The sequence below is a fragment of the Ursus americanus genome, chromosome 2 (genome assembly GCF_024610735.1).
Source record: "Ursus americanus isolate L20-20 chromosome 2, mUrsAme1.1.p, whole genome shotgun sequence".
NCBI classification, from domain to species: Eukaryota; Metazoa; Chordata; class Mammalia; order Carnivora; family Ursidae; genus Ursus; species Ursus americanus.
Window position 1 is genome coordinate 41,212,402 of NC_142128.1, and position 24,528 is coordinate 41,236,929.

The 24,528-nt window shown below is 53.6% G+C and overlaps 1 protein-coding gene and 1 long non-coding RNA gene across 9 annotated transcripts in view; one reads left to right on the top strand and one right to left on the bottom strand.

Annotated features, from left to right (window-relative positions):
• Positions 1-24,528, bottom strand: part of ADAR (adenosine deaminase RNA specific) — a 38,242-nt gene that overhangs the window by 9,412 nt on the left and 4,302 nt on the right. For 2 of the 5 annotated variants that reach the window (XM_087854697.1, XM_087854696.1), the window contains exons 1-6: positions 13,528-13,767; positions 7,667-9,096; positions 5,898-6,081; positions 5,293-5,441; positions 4,606-4,750; positions 4,313-4,503 (exon numbers count right to left, since the gene is read on the bottom strand). In XM_087854697.1, coding sequence (XP_087710823.1) covers positions 4,313-4,503; positions 4,606-4,750; positions 5,293-5,441; positions 5,898-6,081; positions 7,667-9,096; positions 13,528-13,542 — 2,114 coding nt within the window. In that variant the 5' untranslated portion in view covers positions 13,543-13,767. Of the gene's footprint in view, positions 1-4,312; positions 4,504-4,605; positions 4,751-5,292; positions 5,442-5,897; positions 6,082-7,666; positions 9,097-13,527; positions 13,769-24,528 lie in introns of those variants that run through there. The other 3 variants (XM_087854700.1, XM_045784103.2, XM_087854704.1) reach the window with 3 other exon arrangements.
• LOC123783481 (uncharacterized) lies at positions 15,233-23,509 on the top strand. Of its 4 annotated transcripts, none has more exons than XR_015721391.1 (8): positions 15,233-15,570; positions 16,209-16,425; positions 16,806-16,929; positions 17,221-17,514; positions 17,990-18,136; positions 18,448-18,629; positions 20,875-21,214; positions 21,947-23,509. It is a non-coding gene; the product is annotated as an uncharacterized LOC123783481 (long non-coding RNA). The 4 variants fall into 4 exon arrangements; XR_015721389.1 differs by having other exon boundaries at positions 17,375-17,514; XR_015721392.1 differs by lacking the exon at positions 15,233-15,570 and adding an exon at positions 15,618-16,073 and having other exon boundaries at positions 17,375-17,514.

Sequence of the window (24,528 nt, forward strand, 5' to 3'; positions counted from 1 at the left end):
CAGGCCCAGTAGAAGCGACAAAGGAGCTGGAGGGGAGCCCGGGGCTCTGGAGAGGTAGAGGCACCCCCCCCCCACAGCAGGTGCCTTCCAGCATCGAGACACTGACAGTGGTGCCATCAGGTAAGGGTGCCGAGAAGGGCAGACAGAGGGAAGCCGCGTGTGCCGCAGAGCAGTTACGACGGCCCTCCTGCCTTCAGCCCCCGGGGGTCTTCACGCCCTCCCCCGGTTCACGGTAAGTTCTTAAATTCTGCATGAGTCATGGGAAGTCTGAGGGAGGGTTTCACGGAAGCGAAAGAGGGGACGGACAGAACGCAGGCGTGAAGCGCGACGGGCGCACAAAGGGCCGGCCCCGCGAGCCAGCGCGCCCCCCACAGGGGCCGGAGCGCCTTTCCCGGCGCCCTGGGCCCGGGGTCTCTGTTCCCTTCTCGCCACAGTCCTGCTCTCATGCGATACGTCAAAACCAAAGCACAGACGGACAAGGACACGGAAACACAGATAACACACAAGCGTAAAGAAATGAGCAACATCACTTCTATGGAGACAAATTTAAAACAAGACACCCTTTTGTGAGCCATTCTCCTTCAACGACCTTTTAAAATTGAGCGCTGGCTACGGCTCAAGTGAACACGCGAGCGGGTGAGTCCGCAGGGAGTGCGCGTCCCTCGTTCCCGCAAACACTGGGACCAACTGCCACCCTTGCAGCGCCAGCCCCGCGCTCCAGGCCGGTCACACGCGCAGCTCAACCAGTCTGCGGACCACACGGCCACAGACCGCGGCGAGCTGTCCGTGAGGAACAGCACCGCTGCCGCCAGGGGGCCCCGAAATCCCCAGGGGCGCCCGTGCCGCGGAGGCCGCTCTCCACCTGCGCTTACGCTCGGGATGAGACCTCACGGATGCTGTGAGCACACGGACAGTGTGTACGTTTAACCTACACACCTTCCACTGGAAAAGGACCCCTTACTTTTAAAGAAATTGGCCCTAGTGTTTTCTCCTCAGGTGGTTCCTTTAAGACACACCAATTCTCCCGACGGCCACCCTTCCTTCTTTTTCCTTTACGACTGTTTCATGTCGTCATTGCAAAGGCTCTGCCACTCCGAAATTCTCAAGCAAAAATCCCTGCTTTTATCTAGAGATTTTTATTTATTTTGTGTATATAATTTTAAGATTTTATTTTTAAGCAATCTCTACACCCAACACGGGTCTCGAACCCACAACACAGAGATCGAGTCACATACTGGACCGACTGAGCCAGCCGCCCACCCCTATTTTACATTTAAGTCCAATGGGACTTAATGGGACAACGGGATTAGATGTGAGCAAGGACACAGACACCAGTGAGGTCTTGTTGAGATGCGGTGGGCAGCTTCCCCCCGACCGGAAGCCCTGTCTGCACCTGTGTCTGCGAGGGACGCTGGGGGGCCGCCCCCTCCACCATCCTGCCCGCGGGCCACGCAGGTCATCCCTCTCTCAGAACTTTCTGACTATTCTCCCACGGGGATTTTCTTTTTTTACCCTTTTCAAAGATTTTATTTAATTGTCAGAAAGAGAGAGCACAAGCAGAGCTGGGGAGGGGCGGAGGGAGAAGCAGGCTCCCCGCTGAGCAGGGAACCCGAGGTGGGGCTCCTTATCAAGACCCCGGGACCACGACCTGAGCCGAAGGCAGACGCTTCACCGACTGAGCCACCCAGGTGTCCCCCACATGGATTTTTTGTGTGAACCTGGGAGTCAGGTCACCCAGGTTTAAAATAAGGAAGTCAGTCTACCAGTGACTTTAGTAGGGTCACGTGAAATGGGAAGACTAACCTGGGGACAGCTGCCGTCATTCAGCTGGGTTTTCTATCTAATCACACGGGCCCAGAGCCTGCGTCTCCTGCTCGGGACGTGAGCAGGTCTTCTGTGTGCTCAGCTGCTGCAGTGAACCGGCTACTTTCTTCCACCACGCCTTCGCATCGCTTCTGCCGCAAGCAGAAAAGGCCCCGGCGTTTGCAGGTCATTTCCTAATTCCCTGCTTTCCTGACTTCCCCTTGGTCTCTGCGACCTCGTCCCACCTCCCACACATAGTTCAGGACACGATCACGTCATCTCACGTAACGGAAGCGTGTTCTCCCCACCTGCTCTGTCCTAACACGCGGCACGAGTTCGTGGTGCCAGGTGCCGAGAAGTAACAAGGGCCTTACGCGAACAGCTCCCAGTTCAACACGGAGTAAGCGGCTGGCTTCTGACTTCAGACGTACGTTTCTCTCGTACGAAGAGGAGCTCAATGATTTCTACTGTATTAACACCACGTTCTTTAATCTGAATGAATGTTGAATTTTACTAAAAGCCTTTTTGGGGGGCGCCTGGGTGGCACAGCGGTTAAGTGTCTGCCTTCGGCTCAGGGCGTGATCCCGGAGTCCTGGGATCGAGCCCCACATCAGGCTCCTCCGCTATGAGCCTGCTTCTTCCTGTCCCACTCCCCCTGCTTGTGTTCCCTCTCTCGCTGGCTGTCTCTATCTCTGTCGAATAAATAAATAAAATCTTTAAAAAAAAAAAAAAGCCTTTTTGGAATCTCTAGAGATAATTCTGAGTTTTGTCATTATTATTATTTGGTAAATAATAGTAGCAAACACCTTAATACAGACTATCTCTGCGCGGCACCAACACGGCATTTCTCACATTTTAGAATGGCAAAGATAAAAACCTACTTCCACCAACCGAAAGAAACCTGAAGAGGACTTTTGCTTGTATGAAGAAAAGCAAGAAGTGACAACAGCATTCAGCGTTGGCTGGGCAGAAAATTTCAAAAGGAATTCTGTCCTTGTGGATCGCGGGGGGACCTGTGATTCCGTACTGGTTACGGTGAAGGGGACGAGCCGTTCTTACTGCTGACGGACGCATCAACTGCTACGATCTCACTGCAGGAAGATTCAGCAGTGTTTACCCAAATCTTAGGTGCCCGTGACGATGTCCTTCACGGCAGCACTGTCTGTACTAGCAGAGTGTGGAAAGGGTGCACGCATCGGTCACTAGGGGCTGGTGGACAGCCCAGGTCAGCGCACTGGGGAACCGCAAGACCTCTGAACAGGGAACAGAACGGGACATGGAAACGCTCCGAGATTCTCCTGTTACATGTAAACAGCAATCCAGGTATCAACACACACGTGCTTCCGTCTAACAAAAGGACAAACATGCCAGCTCGGCTCGCGTCGACGTGAAGATGCTCTGGAGGAGCGTGGGGCAGTGAAGTCACCACGCGCTGGCGTGTCGGGGCACGTGAGGAGGGGAGAGCTGGGCCACGGGGGAGCGAGCAGTGAGGACCAGATTCTGGTGTTTCACTTTAAGGAGCCTACTACCTACACAAAAAACAAAACCCTTAAGAACTGCACACGACCTACCGCCCAGAAACCCCCTCCTGACACTCCAGCCCCCACGAGCAGAGTACGAAGACTGCTTCTGTGAGCAGGACCGCATCTGACCCAGACGCCGCTGCAAGCTGGTGAGATCCGCGCGGCCAAGCGGGGGCCGCGACGCCAACGGCGCCGTTCTCTCTTCTGAACTAGGTGGTGGGTATGTGGGCGCCTGTTTTAGGAAAGACCTTTATATCCCTCGCTTGAGAAAACAACTGTAAAACTAAGTTTCTATTCATTGAATATGCAGCTACGGGCGGCGCCCGGCAGGCTCAGTCCCGGAGCCTGCGACTCTTGGTCCCGCCCCACGGGGCCTGGGTGCTGAGCTTACATTAAAAAAAAAAAACAAAAAAGATTTAGAAACAGTGTAGAAATATGCAGCTACAGAAAGGAGTGTGGTCGGTGCCTGCATCTGAAACGTGTAACGGCCTCCAGGATGCACTGCCAAGGGAGTCAGGTGTTGGACGGAAGACAGGATTTATACTTATTTTTGTTTAAAAAGCAAAATGAAAAGAAAATGTACTAATACACGCACAGAAATTTTTAGAAGTGCTCAGAAGCTAGTAAAAGTGTATAAATCTGGGGAAGGAAACTAACAGTCTGAGCTAGAAAGGAGACTTTTCCCTGCATACTTTTTCAACTGGCCTGAACGATTTTCTATGCACAGACGTATTCTTTTAAAAATTAAATTAATCAGAAACAATTAAAAAGGAGCGTACACGCTGTAAGAGTGACTGTACTCTCTAAACAGCTGCTGTGGGTCTTTCCAGGCCGGACCTGTCTCTGCCGGCCCACCCCTGCTGTCCCCGTGGCCCCGGCACCGTCCCTGTCCCCGCAGCTCGTCCCCGCGGCCCCACAGCTCGGCAGCCCTTCCTCGCCCCTCGGGTCCGGGGCTCGCGTGGCCGTGGCGGGGCTGAGACACTCACTTGGGCTCGTGCGGAGGGCCGGACTGGTCGACCAACTTGAACTCGGCCGCGAAGCCGTGGGAGCGGGCGTACTCTAACAGGCCGCCCACGGGGTTGGTGTTCAGGTATCTGACGAGCTCGCCAATCCTCCTGACCTTGTTGGGCATCCCAGACTCCAGGTTATCGAAGGACTCTGTGTTCGTGCCGCCCGGCTGAAGGAGAATTGCCCACATGAAGAGGAACCATAAGCACTTACGGAAACTCTGAGGGACGCGGTCGCAAGGCTGAGCCACGCGGTCGCTAGGACGGCCCACCTGGGGATCGGCAGGTGCCGAGCTGCTGGCCTCTCCGTGCAGGGCCTTCACGGCCTCCTCGGCAGCCATCTGCTTCGCCACCTTCTTGCTGGGGGCGCTCGCGGTGGGGAAGGTGTGGGCTCCCATGGCGACACAGTACTGGAACCTGGCAGGAGCGGGGAGGAGCGGGTTAAAGCGGCACTGACCAGAGACACCCACCTCGCCTCCGTGGGGCCGTCCTCTACGAGCTGGCGTGTCCTCGCACACGTCGCCTCTGTGCGTGGCCCGCGCAGCCCCTCTGCGTCGACAAGTCGCTGCCCTGGACCCTCCTGCCCCCGCCCCCCAACCTGGCTGACCCCATGCGACACATGAGCACCCGGCTGGCTGACCCTCCTCCGGGAGCCCTGCTCTGGAACCTGCAGGTGTGCGGAGCCTCGGGTACGCCCAGGTCTGTGCCTCTCAGACCCACCACCAGCAACCGCCAGGCCGAGCGTCTCCCTAGCGCTCGGCCCCCGCTTCGCCCTCTGAGCTCCCAATCCCAGACCGTCCGCTCCGCAGCAGCGAGCACGCCTCGCGGCTCCCCACCGTCCGTACTGCAAACAGTCAGCCTGCCCAGTGGGATAACCGGCCACCTCTCGGGAGGCCAGCAGGAGGCTGTATCTCTCGTCTGAGAACCCTCAGCAGAGATACACGACACAAGAGATGTACTTGGGGTCGTGGGCAGGGCCTTCTCTGGACAGGAGGCGGAATTCACAGGAGCTCCCCAGCTTGTGCACGCACTCAAGCAAGGTCGTGACGGGGTTCTTCCCAGAAAACAAGGATGCCGCGGAGGGGGTGCTGGGCTGGGACTCCGCCGTCTGGAGAAAACGAGACACAAGAGAAATGACTGAGAAACCACAGGCTGGTGCGACCGGGCAGAGAGAATGGCGGTGGGTCAAGCACAACCGAGGGGCTAACGTTCCAAAGGAAGAGGGTTCGGGGTGTTTCTGGGCACGGCAGGAAAGGGTGACTTATTGAGACACTCTGGGTCTCATTTCTTATCTGCCAACAACGGAGCTTGGACTCGGTCATCTTTAAGGTCGCTTTCCAGCCGGGAGGTCTGTGATTACAGTGGGGCTGCGAGGCGGGCAAGCGGGGGCGCTGGGTGTTAGGGGAGGGGAGCGTGGCCGAGGTGGGGCAGAGGCGGGAGGGGGACACAGCCTCTGAGCCATGGACTCGGCCCTTTGCGTGCAGACCACCTGCGGAGGTCAGTTAAATGCTGCTACCAGGGTGACGTGGGCAGAGCCTGGGCCCCCAGAGGGCAGGACGCCTACCTTCTCCGATCCCTTCTCTGTGGAGCAGTCGTAGGGCTCTTCTGGTCTTCCACTGTCCTTGGCTTTTGCTTCCTCAAGCAGGATGGTCATGGCTTTGAGGGCCGCGTCCTGCTTGGCCACCTTCTTGCTGCCGGCTTCAGCCGGGGGGAACTCTCGGCCACCAATGACGACTTGGAATTTAAATCTTGACGGAAAGTGAGCAGACGTGTGAGCGTGGGCCCGCCGCCCCTGCCGCTCCCTCCACAGGGCCCTGCACCCTGGAGCCTCCTGCCACACAGAGACTCCTGTCCCTTTGGAGCCTCAGTCCCTACCTTCCGGAAACAAAGCACCAGTGACTCTCTCCCCAGAGCTCATGAGGGCACACACAGCTCAGATCTCTTAGCAATGAGTTAAGAGAGCCTGCACCACGAATGATGGGCGAAAATCGCCACTGCAGCACCGAAGCCTTCATTCTGAAGCCGCGGTGGCCGGCTGCCCCCCGTGAGGCGGTTCCTAAAGGCCGCGAAGGCTCCTTCCTGCACAGCGGCCGACACGGAGCAGGCACCTGCCGCTTCCTGGGCCTGTGTCCGTCCCCAGCCTCCTGAGACCCCATGCGCTGGGGTCTGGCATAGCCACTCTCCAGCTCCGTCTGTCTAGAGCCCGAGACGCAAGGCATCTCCTCTTGTTATGCAGAAAACCAAGACGCCTCCGTCCCTGGCCTCTGGACTTAGCCTGGGCCTCTCGTGCTCAAGTTTTCAGATCTGTTCGGCTCTTGGCTCAATCTGGGATTTCATTTAGAAAAGTAGGTCAAATTTCTTATTTCCTGGGTCTGCTGAAATATTTGAACATGGTACCAACGCTTCTTAGGGCTGGAGTCCAAAGAAAGGTTAACTGCAAAACCCACTGCTCTCCCCCAGTTCGGGGGGGGTGGAGGGAAAAGAGAGCACGACGGCCACCCAGCCTCTGTCCCAGACACAGACCAGTCCTGGCCCTGCCGGCCTTCGGACACACCCCCCCGGCTTAACAGCTCTCCTGCAACACGTTTCTGTCATGAAGACGGCGGACCTAAGGAGTAAGGGTCCCAGCCGGGAAGCCATACTCTTGGAAACCAGCCCAGGGCTAAGGTAAAGGGCACTGGAACTCTCTCCCGCCCCCACTGGCCTGCGCCGTGGCGGCCTCTGCACTAGGCCCCTGCAGCAGCCCCATCGGGGCCCTCCTGTCTCCCTCCGTCTGTCCAGCGGCCTGCAGGGGCCGGCGGTGCGGGGCCTGGCCAGCTGCCTGAGTGGGGCACTGACTTCACAGCCCGGGAACCACAGCGAGCACAGAGGAGGCGAAGAAGAACACCAGGATCGCCAGCTTCGCCGGGCGGGCAGCCAGCAACACTCAACACCACCCTGTCCCGACAGGAGCCGAGCACCGGGTGGCTGGGGCCTGCTGCTGCTTCCCGTGTGTGCAGCCTGGCCCGACCCCCCTGCTCGCGTGTCTCTCTGGGGAACTCAGCTCGGGGAAGGGAGGGAAAGCCCACAGAAGAGGATGGGAGGGGAGTCCAGGCCTCACGACCTCTGGCCCTTAGAGGCAGGCATGACACTGAGGCACGAAAGCCCGTCCAAAGCAGCTGCCTTCCAGCCAAAGGGTCAGCCTCCCCCTTGCTCAGCCGGGCCTCTGGCTGGTGCGATGCCTGCATTTCCTGCTCCAGATCGGAAGAGGCAAAGGGAAGAGGTGGGGGCGGCCACGAGCTGCGAGGCTGCTCTGAGCCCAGCGCCAGGTATGGTTTGTGGGCGGTCTCTTACCGAGGCTCGTGGGGCGGTCCGCTCTGCTCTAGCAGGTTGAACTCACAGGTCTGGCTGGCGAACTGGGCGTATTCGAGCAACCCGCTGATGGGGTTCTTCAGCTGGCACTCTGTGAGTTTCTTGTAGGGCGAGCACCGCGGCCAGCCGTGACTGTAGAAGGAGGGCATCTCCATGATGGCTCGGAACTCACCTGGGGCTGCGTGGATACTGTTCAGGTCATCTGGGATGTCGTCTGTGGCCCACTGGCCGTTTTCAAAGTCAATGTATCCCATTTTCGAGGGGCCGTTGTCATGGGCAGGAGGCCTCAGCTTTACCCTCTCCGGCGCGGCCTCTTGCCTGCTTTCCAGCTTAACGACCGGCTCCTGCCCGTTCTGCACGTCTTCTGTGGCCGCCACGCTGTCCGAGGCGTCCGGTGCGGCCAGCTGCCGGGAGGGGAGCACGTCTCCTTTGGTCTCGGGGCTGGCAGCCGGGCCGCTGTCGGGGCCGAGGTCTGCGTTTCTCTTCATTTGCATCCGCTCTCGCTTCCTGTCGGCCAGATACCACACGGGGGGAGTGGTGCCCTGCCTGTACACGTCGCCCTGCCTTTCCAGGTCCATCAGCACGGCGTTCACATCCCGCGCCCTGGCGAGGCCGATGTTTTTCGCCACATTCAGGGCCGAGGCACCACACACGTTGAACAGGTAGTCGCAGACTTTCTCCCTGACCTCAGCCATGTCAAAAGGCTCAGGAGGAGTTTCCAAGCCAGATTCGAAAGACTCGAAGCTCCGGTCTTCAGTTTCCAAGCTGGGGTCTGAGTCGGGCGCTTCCTGGCTACGACTGTGGGCGCTGGCTACTTGGCCGGGCTGGTTCTGAGCCTGAACAGCGATCGTCCACAGAGGGGGCGTTCCCGGCTCCCGATGCAGCTGGCCCTTCTTCTCCAGAGAATATAAAACTCGATTGACTTCCTTCTTCGGGACTCTGAGCTTCCCAGCCAAAACACGTGCTGTGGCAGTCTTCCCTTCCCCGAGCTCCTGCAAGAGCTCTAAGACTCTCTCTTCCTGGCCTTGGCTGATACCTAGCTCCTGGAAATGTGAGGAGAGCCTGTCCACACCTCTCCACGGCAGAGTCCTGCCACGTGGGAAAGGACAAGGGGACCCTCTCTGGAGCACCTGACTTCTGGGAGGCACGCTCCTGGGGACACCCCAGGTCCCCAGTTCCCTGCCTCTGGCAGGCGGTCCTGGAAACCTCGGCCGGAGTCCAGAGACGAATGGTGGCAGTGATGGTGTCTGCTTTCCAGTTAGGGGTGCCTCAGGGAGCAGCCCCTTGAGAAACTCTATTTGCTGGAGCTGGAAACGATTCAGATAAGATCCTGGCCCTGGCTGTTGGTGCCTGAGCTTGCTGTGCTCATAGCGTTGAGATGGGCGGGGGTGGTACGTGTTGAGCGAACACCCCTGCAGAACAAGAAGACAGAAAAGAAAGTGAATGAGGACTTCAGCCGTGAGCCCGTCCCTTCTCTCTGCCCGGGGGCACCGCACCTGCCTCCCGATGGGTGCTGAGGCAAGGGGGACATGGGCATGTGACCCAGCAAGGGTGGCCGATAACCCCCCCAGCCAGTACTGCCTGGGGGCTGCTGCAGCGAAGAGTGGGGGGAGCCACCAGGAGCACGCGGGGTGCTGACGCCTCGGCAGGGCCTCTCCGGCCACCCTCGCGCATTCTCTCCCCTTTGACAGATTTTAGGGGGTTGAGAATGAATCCTTCCACTTTCCAAAGTAAGTACCCTTCTAAGATAAGAACAAAGAAATAAATGGTATTTTGTTTTAAAAACAAAAACAGAACAATAACCTCAAAATGCCAAGGGAGTGAAGGGATCAGAAAGTGGCCTGGGCAGGACCCCAGTCTCTCAAATCTACCCTCTGGATGGCGAGAACGAAACACACATGGGCTAGGTGACCTGGAGCCCCAGCCCTCCAAGGCTGCAGCGGGGGCACCTTCCCACCTGGGGACCCCACGCTTCATCTGCTCCACGCCACTGCTACCCAGGGAGGCCCGGAATTTGGTTTTGGGGAGGGGGATGGTTTCCTTAGGAAAGAAAGGACACACTGTCCTCATACTCAGTGTGTGTCCAGGTTTGGAACAGACACTGGGAACTTCTGCCTACACCACCCAGGCTCCCCCAGATGTGTGGCGCTGGTGGGGTCCATTCCTAGACACCTCAGTCCCATCCCCCCAAGTCCCTGCGCTGCCTCCCCAGAGCTGCTCCTGCCTCCTGTCCTTCAGAATCCTGTTCCCCAGGACACAGGCTGCCCCGAACTCACATGTCCCAGAACACTGCGCACCTGTGACCCCTTCCCCCACCACACAGACCCAGGCTCCTCCTGTCCCAGGTGCTGTTCACTGGAGGGACCTGGGGGGGGCGACATCTAGCAACAATGTTCCCTCGTGCTTGTCCCTCCCCAACTTGTCTGAAGGTCCCGAAGGTTGCAGCGACCTGTGGCAGCCGTGCACCGCCTTCGGCGACCGTAGCCTTCTACTCCTCCACAGCCCGTCACCACGAGGGGATTTTAGCACTTGGCTAGTCCTGCTCGCGGTGCCCTCGCTCTGGGGTTCCTTCACAGCCGCCTCCCCCTTCAGCCACCTGAGTGGCCTGTGCACGCCTCACTCAGTCGTGATGCTAGCTGGGGCTACCCCCACTCCTCAAACCCTGAAACTCTTCCCCAGGGAAGGACCAGCCGGATCTGCCACCGCAGCACGGGGGCAGCCGCAGACGACACGCGAAGCCCTGGGTCTGCCGGCTGAGTTTGCTGAGTCCTGCTCTTTTCGGATGGCGACTTCCCCGCGCGTCCACAACTTCCGCCAGACTCCCACGAGCTGCTGCGCAGCGGCTTCCCAAGCCTTCCTCGTTCTGCCCCCACGTGTCCTCGCTCGGCCCCGGCTCTCCCGGCCACTTCCCTCCCCTCACCAACGGCCCTGCCCCCTCTTCTCGCATGGAGGCTTCCACAAGGCGCTGGAGAAGGACGATGATGGTGTAACACCCTCCTCCGAACTTGGATTCGGCTGCCCCTGTCTGGTGGTCGGTCAGTTTCACACACACGCACGGGCTCCCTGCGATGGAGACTCTTCTTACAAACGCCCCTCCCACGGACGGTCTCCTGCCCCTTCTCTTCTGTCTCTACATGTCCCTTTCTTCCACCCCTTACGTATAATCAGTCCCCAAGATTTTGTCTAAGGGCCTCTTCTTCCTCCCCCAGGTTGATTTCCTCCATCCCCCTCAACCTAAATCAGCCCTCTTAAGAAACAGTGTTCCAATCTATTACCCCCAGCCGCCACCTTGTGAAGAGCTAAGACTTGGATCTCCAAATGCCTAGATAATCTGCCCACTTGGATACCCTGCACTACCTCAAACACCACATATTCTGAACCAAATTGATGCTTTCCCTCAACCCAGCCCCTTCTGCTATCCCTACAACTGTTGGCATCGTTCCCCTCACGGTTATTAAGGGTAGAAACCTGAGCCAGCTTTGCTGCCTGCCTTCCTCCCTCGCCTCCCACATCTACTGGGGTTGCTGCTAAGCGTGATCTTGTCCACCCCCACCCCATAGTTTCTCATAAATGTGTCTTTTTCCAGCTTTAGCCCCTAATTACTTCTCATGAGGCTGCCACAAAGCCTCCATCTTTGTGCTCCCTACACCCCAACCCGGTGGGCCTGATGGTCTCTCTACTGCCCACGTTGCAACTCTGACCCTTTCCTTCAAGATCTCCTTAAATGCCACCTTCTTCTGGAGACTTCTGACTCACAGCCCATGGGAGTTTCCTCTCTTTGAGCCCCTCCCTCTCAACTCCGATTAGACCACTTACTTTACCTTTGGTCATACTACTGCTTTTTTTACTGCATACAAACTGTACCTGCAAGGTGATTACCAATATTAAGTGCTCCAGAAATGATAACTCAACCCTCCACTCCCGATATTCTCCATCAGGTATTGATGGGGGGGGGGGGGAGAGGCACAGTCTACTCCATAGTGAGCTCCCACGGAGGCGAGGACTATGTCTCAGTTATCTCTGCACTCCTAGCACCGACGATAGTACCTGGCATCAAGCTGATCCTGAACCAACATTTGCTGAATTAGTGATTGCAGCAACAAGCCACCCCTAGAGGTTCAAGCCCATGTCTTTGTTGTTCCTCCGGCTGCACACTAGCCCACCCCCCACTATGTTGCTAGGGACCAAAGTGTATGTGGGCACAGAAAGTGAGTGCCTACCTCACAGCTGACTTATGGGGACTTCAGGGATTTTCCCATTAGCTGTTGGAGTGACCCTGGTAAAACAATTATTTTGCAAAGTGGTTAAAGTCAGCTTCTAGCTAAATGCTAGATTTAAACTGCTGTTGCTTGGCTAAAACCTGCAAAATATCTGAATGTCTGTTTATAGAAGAGAAGCCACATAAATTATGACACATTCATGCTATGGAACAGTACTGTTTTGTTCTTTTTTAAACCATGTGTTACGATCTATACCTATCTACCTGCAGGAAATCTAGGAATGATACAATGTTGAATTAAATAACAACAAAAGAGCAAGCTGAGGAACAGGTAGGCTCTAAGCCCATTCTGGAAACAGAAGGAAAAGCCTCGGCATTACCTGCATGTGTGTGCACACGAGAGTGAACACACAGACAGGAAAGAAGAAAAGTATATGTGTATTTGTTCACAACAGTTATTTTAAGGAAATTTACAGGGAAATTATTAATTTTGTCTTTATACCCCCTTAAGTCTTCTAAAAGCTAAGCCAAAGCATGGCCTGAGAACAGCCATGTGGAGAGCCACGAAATGGGAGTGAGAGCCTGTGGGAACCAGCCTGTGGCCATCCTTCCTAAGTCCCACAACATCCCAAGCCCCTCACAGCCACACCCCATCCATTTCACTTTCATCTCATCTCCTACGTTTTGGATCCAGAGCTGGGCCCCCACCTGTGCCACATGGGCTCCACAGCAGCGCATATTGGTATGTGTGAAGTTAGGTCAGGTGTCCCTAATCTTTTGGAAGAGGGGAATAAAAAAAAAATACACAACTTGTAAAAATGGAAGTATAATTTACATCCATAAAGTTTACCCTTTTCAGTGTATACTCTGAGTTTTGACTGGAGTCAAAGCCCACACAACCCTGTAACTACTAACACAATCAAAATACAGCTTCCATCTCCTCCAAAAGTTCTCCTGCGATCAGCTCCTTCCCCCCACACCCAGGCTGCTTCCCGTCCCCTTAGCTTTGTTCTTCGCATAGCATCAAGTAAAGGGGCCCAGAAGCACGTCATCTTTTTGGCCCAGCGTAGTGACCGCGAGGGTCCACATGCGGGTCAGGCGCTCCCTCCGCGTTTTCGGCCTAGCCACCTACCACTGCTGGAGATACCCCAGGTTGCTAACCGACCATCTGTTGAAGGGCATTTGGGCTTTGCCAGTCCCTAGCAGTAGTGAATATGGCTGCGACACTACCAACTTTCTCCTGCAGGTAGGAGGATTGCTTCTCATTCCCCAGAAGTCTTAAGTGGAAAGGGTTTAGAGAGGGGACGGGAAAAGGGACGCGTGCTTCCCAGGAGGCGCTAATGCTGGGCCCTCGCACGCAGAAAGGGACCGGCCGCCTAGCCCGGGGCCCCTCCGCTCCGGCGCCCCTTCCCCGCACTGCTCAGCTCCGCGGCATCAAGAGGGCGGATGCAGATTCCTAGAACACGGCGTGCGCGCGCACACACGCGCACACAGACACACGCACACGCACACACACGCGCACACAGACACACGCACACGCGCGCACACACGCGCGCGCCCCTGGTCCCCGACCGGACTGCGAGCGCACGCGGGGGGTCAGGGCAGCGCCGGCCCAGCGACTCACCTGCCTGGGGTCCATGGCGTCCGCGGCGCATGTCCCGGGGCGGTGCTGGCAAACCGCTCCCCTTCCCCTACCCAGGCGCGACCCTCCCCAGGTGGGCCCGCCGGCGCCCGCCCCCTCGCTGCGTAGCCGCCAGGTGCCCCCAGGTCCGCAGCGCAGTACGCAGCCGGGGCGCGCGGCCGGTGGCGAAATGGCCCTGGTTCAATTTCACTTTCGTTTCTTCCGAAGGACTTCCCCTTCGGAAAGTTCCGCGGGGAGGGGGAGGGGTTAGGGCCGAGCCAGCAGGCGCCGCTGCTTCCGCCAGATGCGAACCTAACCCTTTCCTTGCGGGACCTCGGGGCAAGACGTCCTTCCTTCAGGAAAGCAGCCCTAGATACGCGCACGGCCCGCTCAGGAGCGCAGGGGCCAGAGCAGAAGGAAAGCGGGCCTGGCTGCGCCCAGCTCGGTGGTTCCACCGGAGGCGCTGGCCTCGGCCTCGGTGGAGCACTCTTGTGGCCGCGGCTGCCGGCCGGCCGGGTCGGGGCAGGTCTCTGCGAACGACTGGTCCCCACCGTGGACCATTTATTCACATTCCCAGCATGTTATAAACCGACAACAGCATGGGCACGACTTAGGGTCCACACCTTCCTCCTCCAGGCAAGGGTGAGGTACTTCCCAGGCATGACCTCCTTCATGGTCATAGCTCTGCCAGGGAGGCATGATTCCCAAATGACAGATGTGGAAACTGAGGCTGATAAATCCAGGCCTCACTGTGCCTCACCGCCTGGGCTCACTCGAATGACACCTTGACTTCCCAAGAGATAACTTGCAATCCAGAGGGGAAATGCAACGGTTTATACATTTGCTCTGTTTTGTCCAAGAGATCAGTCCTGGTGACAGGCAGTCCCCATCCCTCCCCAGGGAGAACTTCATCTTGCGTTTCATCTGCACTTCATCCCTGTTGCCGGTGAGACTCACAAGGCAGGCCCTCCCGCAACGAGATCCCGCTGGCGCCCTTTCTCCACCATCCCCTCCGAGCATCCACCTTCCCAGTGTCCATCACCCCAGTTTCAAAATTCCCAGTGCAGTGAGCTCTCTCTCCGTTCTGTGCCTCACATACTTAGTCCTTGGCCTAGAATGTGCTTCTTCCACTCCTTCTGAAGCAACAGTCTTTCAAGATCTGCTGGATGAAGCTATTGCCTCCCAGGGAGGCCTCACCCCACTCTGGGCTGGGGAGTGGGGGGTCTGTAGTTCCTTACTCTGTGCTTCTCCGTGACTGAGCACTCACCCTACCAGAGCACTCTCACCATCCTCCGAGAATGCCTCGTCATTGCACAGAACTCCTGAAGCACCTAGCGTGTGACGGGGAAGCAGTGAGGCCCTGAGGCTATGCACCCTCTGAGAACAGCCTGGTGGGGAAGAGTGGCCCTGACAGTGATCACCATGCTGGGAATTACTGGGTTATGGATCTGCCTTGACAGTCTTCTCCCGACAGAGAACAGGTGTTACACATCCTCACGTCCCCCACACAGTGACCTTCAGAGGGCTGGTTAGCTGACTAACAGACCCCTGGGCAGAAAGAACAGGAACGTCCTAAGAAGAAACTGAGAAGATCTACAAACCTACAAAACAGTCCTCAATACTCAATCTCACCACTGGGGGCAATGCTCAGGGAGGCCACCAGAGTTACTGCCCATCCCCCAGACAGGCACCTGAACCGTCAGACCAGACCAGGGGGCGCGTGTGCAGAGCAGCTCCAGATCGCCACAGGAAACCTGTTTACCGTGACGCAGGAAGGCATGAACATACACACCCTACAATTCAGCAATTCCACTTCCAGACCTGGGTACACGTACAAGGGGCTCACCGTTACCTCACTCGTGACAGCTCCCAGCCTGGAAGCATCCCGAACGCCCAAGAAAAGTAACATGGATGAAGGGTGGCCCATGCCAATGATGGGATATTGGGCAGATGTGAAAGAACTGTAACCACGTGCACCGAGCTGGGGAATGATCGCAACAGGACAGCGACGGACGAAGTCACACACATCATCCTGTCTGGTTCCAGGTGCGTGAGTCCCAAACCAGGCCGAGCTGCAGCAGGCGCTGCATGAAAGCCAGGACGGGCTCCCCTCTGGGAGGAAGGAGGGTGTTCTGACGGGGACGGGATATTCCGGTGCGGGCGCCGCTCTAGAGCTTGACGTGGGTGGCGGCAAGAGCGACTGGCTGCTTTCCCACGGTTCGCGAAGGGACACGCTTGCGCTTTGTGCACATTTCTGCACGGAGGTGCTACACTTCACAACCTGAAAACGTTCAGAACAACCACAAACCTCCCCACTGTCCTTCCAGCCTGTCTCCCTTTCCAGGTAAGTGACATGTGTCCGGTCTTACCTCGGTGTTCCTGCCTTCCAGCTAAACAACCCCACAGCCTTTGACCCTGTACGAGACTGCTCTGGAAAAGCCTCAGTCACAACAGCTGAGCAGGGGAAGCTGCGCCACTGCCACCCCGGTCCCGTTCAGGCTGACACAGGACGCGGTGCGGAAGCGGAAGGGGACACGAGCTCCCGAGAGGTCGGCGCGTGCCGCGTAACAGCAGCAGCTGCCGTCCTCGGTCCCCCTCAGGGGCCACCACCCCCCTCCGTGACTGCTTTGGCTCCCACACGCCTGTGGGGTGCTGATGTCAATCTCTGTGCTGTTCTACTGTAGGGCTCGACAAGCTGGATGGAGCACTTTTAAAAAATGAACCAAAAGTAACATGTCAATTGAAGAAAATTTCAGAAAATGCAAACTGACCTCAGTCCCCTGCTGTTCATTCACCGCTGCCTACCTTTCCCGTGCTTCCTCTGGGCATAAAGGCACCAAGAACACACAGGTGCTCCCCTCTGGGGGCCCCTGAGTGTCTGCTTGTGAGGTAACCCCAAATGTAAGTCCTCCTGTTTCCGTACCACCTAGGGCTCCTTTCTAGCAACCGCCTAAATGCCTAAATGAGAGTTACCATCTAAAATAAGGCATGCGTGAAACAGCCCCCCCCCCCCCCACTCTCAAAGCTTGCCTTCCACGTAACACGGCCAAGCTCTGGCTCCCTGTGTGCCTCCAGGGGCCTGCACCCCCCAATGGTGGGGAAGGATGCGATATCATCTGGGCTCCCGGGGTGGTTTTAGTCTCCAATCTCTGTTGTCTTTGCTTTTTAACTATAAATGTTAGTCTGGCTTTGAAATGATTAATTTGACTTGTTATGTATAAACTGACTGTGTGCAGGGATGCATATTTACAGCAGTCCTTTTACCCCCTCATTTCCTATAGCCGGGCCTGATGCACATACGGGCTACATTCAAGTGAACCATCTGTGTCCCTTCGGGAAAGCAGACGTCCGCCACTCCTTCAGTATTTGCTCAGAGAGCCACGCGGCAACAGAAAGGCCCTGCCTGTGAGTGTTTGCTACTTAACTTGCGACATGTTATTAAAAAAGTAATAAATTACTAAGTTACTTTTAACTACTAGGGCATCATTTCAGAACAGGACACGCACATAAATAAACTCCTGTTTTGTTTTGTTTGTTTTTTCAAGATTTTATTTATTTACTTGACAGAGACAGAGCACAAGCAGGGGGAAGGGCAGAGAGAGAGGGAGAAGCAGGCTCCCTGCTGAGCAGGGGGCCCTTAGCCAACTGAGCCCCCCAGCTGTCCCAATCAACTCCTGTTCTTGTCCTAACTCCTAGGAAATCCATACTAAGCAATTCACAGAGCTGCGAAGCATGCATGTGCTGCCTGCCTTTTTGGTTGTCGTTTCTCTTCGGTTCTGGGTTTTTGATTTCACGGAAACAGCTACTGCCATAGCAACGGAATCGCAACCTTCTCGGGGTCTTCCCACAGGAGCCCCGCTTGCTCTGATAACCCGTAAGGCTTTCTGCGCACAGACCGGTGACTTGCCCAGTGGTGAGCAGTGCTCTGCACTTGTATTTATGCTGACGGCTGGCGTTCATGACTAGACTGGCTCTTGAAGTTACAGTAAGGTAAGCGATGCCTCAAGTACCGCAGAAGCCCCAGGGGTCGCTAATAGCGCCTCCACTAGCAGCACCTGCCTGTGCCCAAGCAGAATTATCCACAAATGAAAGAAAAGTGGTATTTACCAACTATCTACAGGCGCCAGGCGTTGAGACATCAAGTGTCATCCAACGTGAAAGGTACAGGATTAGTAATAATGTCAAAACCGTGTAAGAATAATGGCTAGCAGGCCTGTGCTAAATTTTCACATGGAAGTTAACTGTCGACACATACTTCGTCTTATAAAACCCCCCAAGATGACCTTCTTGTGACTTTATGCATCAAGCCCTGACACCCTCAGTCCGCCTCCCCTACGCCGGACTGGCCGGGCACATGGCATATGACTGACTTCTAGTTTGGCTCCTGGCCCACATTTGGGCTCCGTGAGTCAGGGTCCAAAGGGGGGGACCTCCCATGCACTCCTGGCCTTTTCGTCTTCCCTAGGACCCAGCCTGCGAGTGGATGGGCTTAGTCCCAGCTTCCTGCAGGACGAATGTCCCCATCTCCATGGTCTGCAGGAGGCAGAGGGACGGGTACAGCCCTGTGCACGGCAGACTTGCCTCTACCCCGCAGCTCTGCACTGTTTCCTGGGTAAGCAGGCTGATGTCACCAACAGCCAATCGCTGGACAGCCGTTTGCCAAACGGCCAATTCCTTGAATGACCAATTTACTAAATAAACGATACGCTGACTTGACTTTTTTCTTTAAGCATTTTTTTTCTTTGTGCAGTTTTTAATTCTGTCTTCATAACAGTCTTAGAAGAAATGTACTCTGTCCTTGTCCCTGTTGCTGTAGACCTGGGGACCAAAGAGGAGACTGGGGACAGCAGAGGGGTGGGGGTTGAGGGGCTCCTGTAGAAATCTCAGTGGACTTTCTGGATGCTGAACTAGTGTCATTTCCAGGTGTCTACAGTGTTATTGCCAAAGGGAATGAAAAAGGCTTTGCTATTCCTAACACACGTCTTTAGAAGCTTTTCCTTCAGTACTGACAGTTTCCCAAACGTCCCCAACCACACTGAGGAGAAGGCGAGTGCAGAGAGGTCTGAAGAGGCCGACCTTGGAGACGGGAGTGACGCCGCCACAAGGTAAGCAATGCGGGCAGCCCCCGGGAACGGGAAGGGCTTCTCCCCGACAGCCCCTGTGGGGAGCCCACCCTCTCACACCGTGACTTCAGCCTGGGGACACGGCTTGCAGATCTCTGGCCTCCAGAACTCTGTTGTTTCGAGCCACCAAATTTGCAGCTCTGGGAAGCGAAGACACCATCCTTGATGGTCAGGGCCAACCAGGGAGCTCCAAGTACAAACGAGCAGAGACCACGCTCTGCAGCCAGGGATCTGTGCGTCAGAGAGGACGCACGCACAGCCCCGTCTCCACCTGTTGGTTAGACCAGACAGTACACCTTTCTCACTACCGTCCGGCAGAATTAGACTCTCTTGTTTCATTCGAAAATATATAACAACAAAGCAACAGCTAATACCATATTTAAAATGGGTCAGGCATTCCCAGTAAAAGGAGAAAATAAGGAGGGCCACCATTACTACTATTACCTTATTTCTTCAATTCCGAGACGCACCCTAACATTTCTGATACTGTCATGTGAATTACAATGTGTGGTACACTTCATATGGTAGTCCTCGAAAGCTATCCTGAATCATTAGCGTGCTCTATGCTAATCAGTCTTAGAGTGAAAGAAATATGGTATTAAACATTTTTTGGAAATTCTAGCATGTAATGGAAAACAGAAATTGGAGATAAACTTAAAAGTAAAGAAAAAACATTATGTGCAGATAATACCAAAACTCTAATTGATCGCAGAATGAAAAACTCTTAGAAACCTGGCAGTCAAGGAACATGGCCGGATATAAGAAAAATATACAAAACACAACTTCCTCCTTATATGTAGTGTAAAAATACTATATTCTTAACAGCAAATAAATTTTAAAAAGGAGGGAGAAACATCTAGAAATAATCTCAAGGAATGTGAACAGCCTACAAGTGGAAAAGTATAAAACCCTACTGAAGAATATATGTCTTAAACAGAAGGATACACCAACCCTGAACGTGACGGTGGAACAGTTTTTGGGTGCCAGCGAGAGTCAAACTGAATAACAGTTCATTGCAAATTCTAATGAGGTTAGAGCGGTGAGGAGTGGATATCTACGGAATTCATGGCAGCACTGGTATCATACAAGAATGGAGCTACAGACTGACAGAGCAGAGCCACATGCCCTAAATAGACCTCAGTGTGTGTACGGGTCCGGTGCTCGACAGGAAGCCAAAAGCAGCAGTGAGTGGAAGAAGGGTTGTCAAAACATGGAGCTCAGCCAATTCGTTGGCTTTTCTGGGGGAAAAAATCTATTTACAGTCTTGCCTTACATTAATAAGCTAGCATAAATTACAAATGGATTAAAGGATTATCTGTATTTTAAATAAAAACACTAAAAAACAAAGTCAGTATATATGACTTATTTCACAGCAATGGAAGATATCAGAAAGGAGAAGGACATCTGTTTGCTGCAGATAAGTTTTGTACTTCAAAAAATATGACACTGTTTGAAAATAAGTTTAAAAATATGTTAGTAAAAAAATGAAAACAGGGAGGGAACCACTGTTACAACACACATGCAAGACAGAGCTCCTGAGTATACGTGTACGTCGGCGACGTAAACAAGGGAGCGCGTACAGACGCGGGGCTCACGCGGGCCGGCGCTGCGCTCTAGCCTGGAATCCCCACAATCACCTACGAGAGACACTACTGCTGTCCCCATGTTGCAGAAGAGGAAACTGAGGCCGACCAAAGCTACAGAGGTCGTTCAAGGTAACAGCCAGCAGGTGCCAGAGCCCGGCTTCAGACTCAGGCGTTCTGGCTCCAGACCAGGTGCTCTTGGCCACGACACGTAGCTGTCCCCATGAAAACTACATTCAATAAAAAGAATCTCACACACTCACAAGTACAAATGCCTGTCAAACACCTGGGAAAATACTCAATCGTACTAATAACTAACGACATGAAAATGTAGTATGATCTATGTCTTCATTCATAAAATTGGTAATAAAAGATGAGATTACTCAGTGCTAGTTGGGGACTCCATGCGTACCTTCACAATCTAATCTTGGATTCTAGGAATCCACCCTGGCCCTATCCAAAATGTTCTCAGATATGATTAGGTCACTGCCATCTCCCTTCTTTAAACCCTTTATGGCTACCCACTCGTCTTTGGATAAAGGCCCAAGGTCCTAACGAGGTCGGAAGTTATGCCCCCACTTCCTGGCCAAGCCTCCTCTAATCAGACTTCACAAAAGTCACCTACCATTCTGTTTGTCCCACAGCCACAGAGCATCCTTGCAGCTTTGAAAAGCCAAGTCAACCCTGTTTTCTCAAGTCCTGTCCCTACGCGAGGGCAGAAGCCACATAAACTACACTAGCCGTAACCTAGGCAAGCCTTCCTCACGGTCGTTGTCACTAGCTGACCATTCGACTACTCGTAGTGTCTGCATCTCCCGAGCACTGCGAGTCTTACAGCCCTGTGACCCAGCTCCGGGCTCTGGCGATAGAAGCAAGTCAACAACGATCCGTGCAGCAAGTATATACCAACGATGGGAGCAAAGCCGAGGCGGGGGAAGGAGACAGTGAGGAGAGGAGGAGAACAGGCACTTCACTACACTGGCGGTAAGACCAATGACAGGCTCCACTGTTTTATAAGGTGACCTGACGTTGTGCATCAAATGTCTTAAATGTCCATAACCTCAGTTAATAGTTGACAACGATGATCATTAATAATATAATCGTAGGGGCACCTGGGTGGCTCAGTCAGTGGAGGGTCCGAGTCTTGGTCTCAGCTCAGGTTTTGATCTCAGGGTCATGAGTTTGAGCCCTGTGTTGGCTCCACGCTGGGCATGGAGCCTACTTAAAAAATATGTAATCCTATTACTAGTTGTTACTAATAACCATAATAATAAAATCATAAAAATCTACCTTGAGGAAGAGAATCTGAAATCTCGTATGAGAAGTTATGTTTGCTATGGCACTGTTCACAACAGGGAAAAACCTGGAAACAGCTCGAATGTCTACAACTGGAGACATGGTCCTGTAGATTCTGGAACAGTCATGCATTACACAACACATAAAAGTGGTATTGACAGAGTTAATGCCATGGAAAATGTTTAAATCATAATAAGTGAACAGAACACGAAACGGCAGATAGAGAACAATTTCAGCTTTGGGAAACAACATGCCTGAGTGGGAAGTATTGCTCACCACCTGCCCTACAACTAAGCCTTTCTTTCTGAGACAGTCCTGGTTCTGTCCACTTTCCTGAGGCCAGACTATCTCCCCAGACCCAGAGGGGGGATTGCAATTCCTCTAATAACCTCCTCTTGGCCACTCCGTTTTTCTTGCCAGTGATACAAGTGACAGTTCTGGCCAAGAACACACAACAAGCTGTCCTGGTTTCCTGTAATGAAGGTCCCTTGCGGTGGACAGGCGATGCGCTGAGGTGGCAGACCGGAAGCCTGGCTGGGACACTGCCGAGCGGCTGAATCAACCAAGGCTAGAGCCAACGAGCTTGCGGTGCAGGCGACACGGCACCGTGTGAGACACACCAACACGTGTGGGTGTACAGGGTTACCGGGGATCTTACTCATTTCACAGTTTCCTACAATTTTCAAGTTTTCTATTACAAAGCATCTATCACCCCCAAAATGGAGGGGGTCAGTAAGAATAAAAAGATAAATACAAATGGCGTGAAGCTTGCCCTTAAGAAGCTCAGAGCCTAGTCATGGAAGCAGCCGTGTAAATAAATGATTAAAATATTATGTGGCAACACTATACGACACCACATCACTTCCCAGCTAACGGTATAGCTAAAATAAACTCGCAATATGTAAACTGAGTCAGGACATGGAGCCAGCGGACTCTCTGACACCGCGGTGGCGACACGAAATGCAGCCGCCACTTCGGAAGCTGCCCGGCAGCTCCTTCCAAGGCTAAGCACGCGACTCGGCTCCTACAGCAAGGGCGCTCCCAGGTCCTCACCGCGGAGAATACACAGAAACGGCCACACAGAAACTGACGGAGAATGTTCCCAGAGCCGGGCTAAGACGGGTGTCTTGGGTGCCTGACGGGTACAGAGTTCCAGATTTGCAAGAGAAGTAGTTCTGGATGTTTCACGATGAGAAGGTAGGTAACGCTACTGCACTGTACGCTTGAAAACGGAAGACAGTAAATTTCACGTTATGTGCTTTGTACCCTCAATAAAAAAGAAGAAAAATATTCACAGAGCTTATTCTTAAAAGCCCTAAACTGTAAACAAACCGAACGTCTGTCACGTGGTGAGTGCGTAGACTGCTGTATATCCACACAGAGGGCAACGCCTGAGCCCAACTTGGAGAAGCCGCACACGCAAGTGCACGTTGCAGAGTCCTGTTTATGTGAGATTTTGGAGCAGCAGGACTAGTCTATGGGGGTGACAGACCTCAGAGCAGTGGTGGCCTCTGGGGACAGGGATGACGAGGAAGGGGCAGGAGGGAACTTTCTGGGGTGATGGAAATGTTTTATTTTCCTGATCTGGATGGTGATTAAATGGTATATATTTGTCATATTTGTCAATATTCGTTGAAATATTTGCTATTATATATAATTGTATCATAATAAAAAAGAGTCTTCAGGAAACAGTGGGATGAGGGAATTGGAAGGGGCTAAACTCATCCTCTTGGCTACACACCAAAAAGCTGCCAGTGGGACAAGAGCGTCTTATGGTAGCTCAGCAGCCACCGATAACGCCACCCACGCAGCGGTTCATGGACATGCTAAGGACACAAAATTAAGAGAGCGTACACACATTCCAACCTCAGGTTCACAGACTCCTAGGCTTTGACCGTCTAGTAAATGCCTTTAAAAAGGAAAAATAGATGATATATACACTCATGTAATATAAAATAAAACATAGACCGACCTTCATCTAATTCAAACTGATTTTATTTAAAACATTACACAATACTTTCATCAAATATTTTGTTAAAATTGGAAATAAAAGTGAATATTAGCTTAAGGTAATAAAAAAGCAAAACATAATACTAGAATACAGAATGAAGAAAAAACATTTTAAAGCTTACAAGCAAAGGAAGAAATCAAAAAGTACAAAATTTGTCTACAGAATAATGAAAAATAGGTTTTGTATGTTTAATGAAAAAGCCAAAAGTAGATGGCAAACAACAAATTAGAAAAATAGTCACAGCAAATAAGTTTTCTGTTTGTTTTTATCATGAGCACATACTCAGGTTTTTTAGGGAATTTGTGTAATTTATAAAAAAAGTAACTTAAATGCAATTAAGTGAATAGACAAATATTAACTGAGAATTTAAAAAATAGAAATAAAAATGGTAAGCATATGCAAAAAGAATTCAAACTTAATCATAACAAAAGATGCAAATTAAAGCCAGACAACGTAGTGAATATTTTCCTTTTTTAGTTAAAATACCCAGTCCTGGGGTGGGCAGGCTGCGACAGGCGCACAGAGCGCTGGGTGCACAGAGCGCTGGGCGTTGGCAGTGGACATGGGGACTCACTTCTCTGGAAGCGCGTCGGGACTACACCTGGTCCTCGGCAGGTGGAGGTGAGTGTGGTCTTAAACACCAGCCCCCCAAGTCTCCACTACTACCACAACTACTGGTGTGTGTGAAAAGAAGAAACCAAAGGGAGTGGGCGTGGCCGGGACAGGGTTCTCAGAAGGGAAAGCCCAGTCACCTGGGAAGATGGATGTGGTCTGCGGGCCTTCCCTGGGAGAGGCTGAAAGACCAACACCTGAGCAATCCTGTTCTGGTGGGTTTGTGTCCCAGGGAGCAGTGGTGGGTGCAGCAGAAGCACCCTGGCCACGGGACAGGAAAGGGGTGTGGATGGGCATGCAGAGCGGACGTACGGGGAGGTCTACGCTGTGATACTGTGCACACACACGGATATGTACGTGTAATTTCACCTCTTCAGTG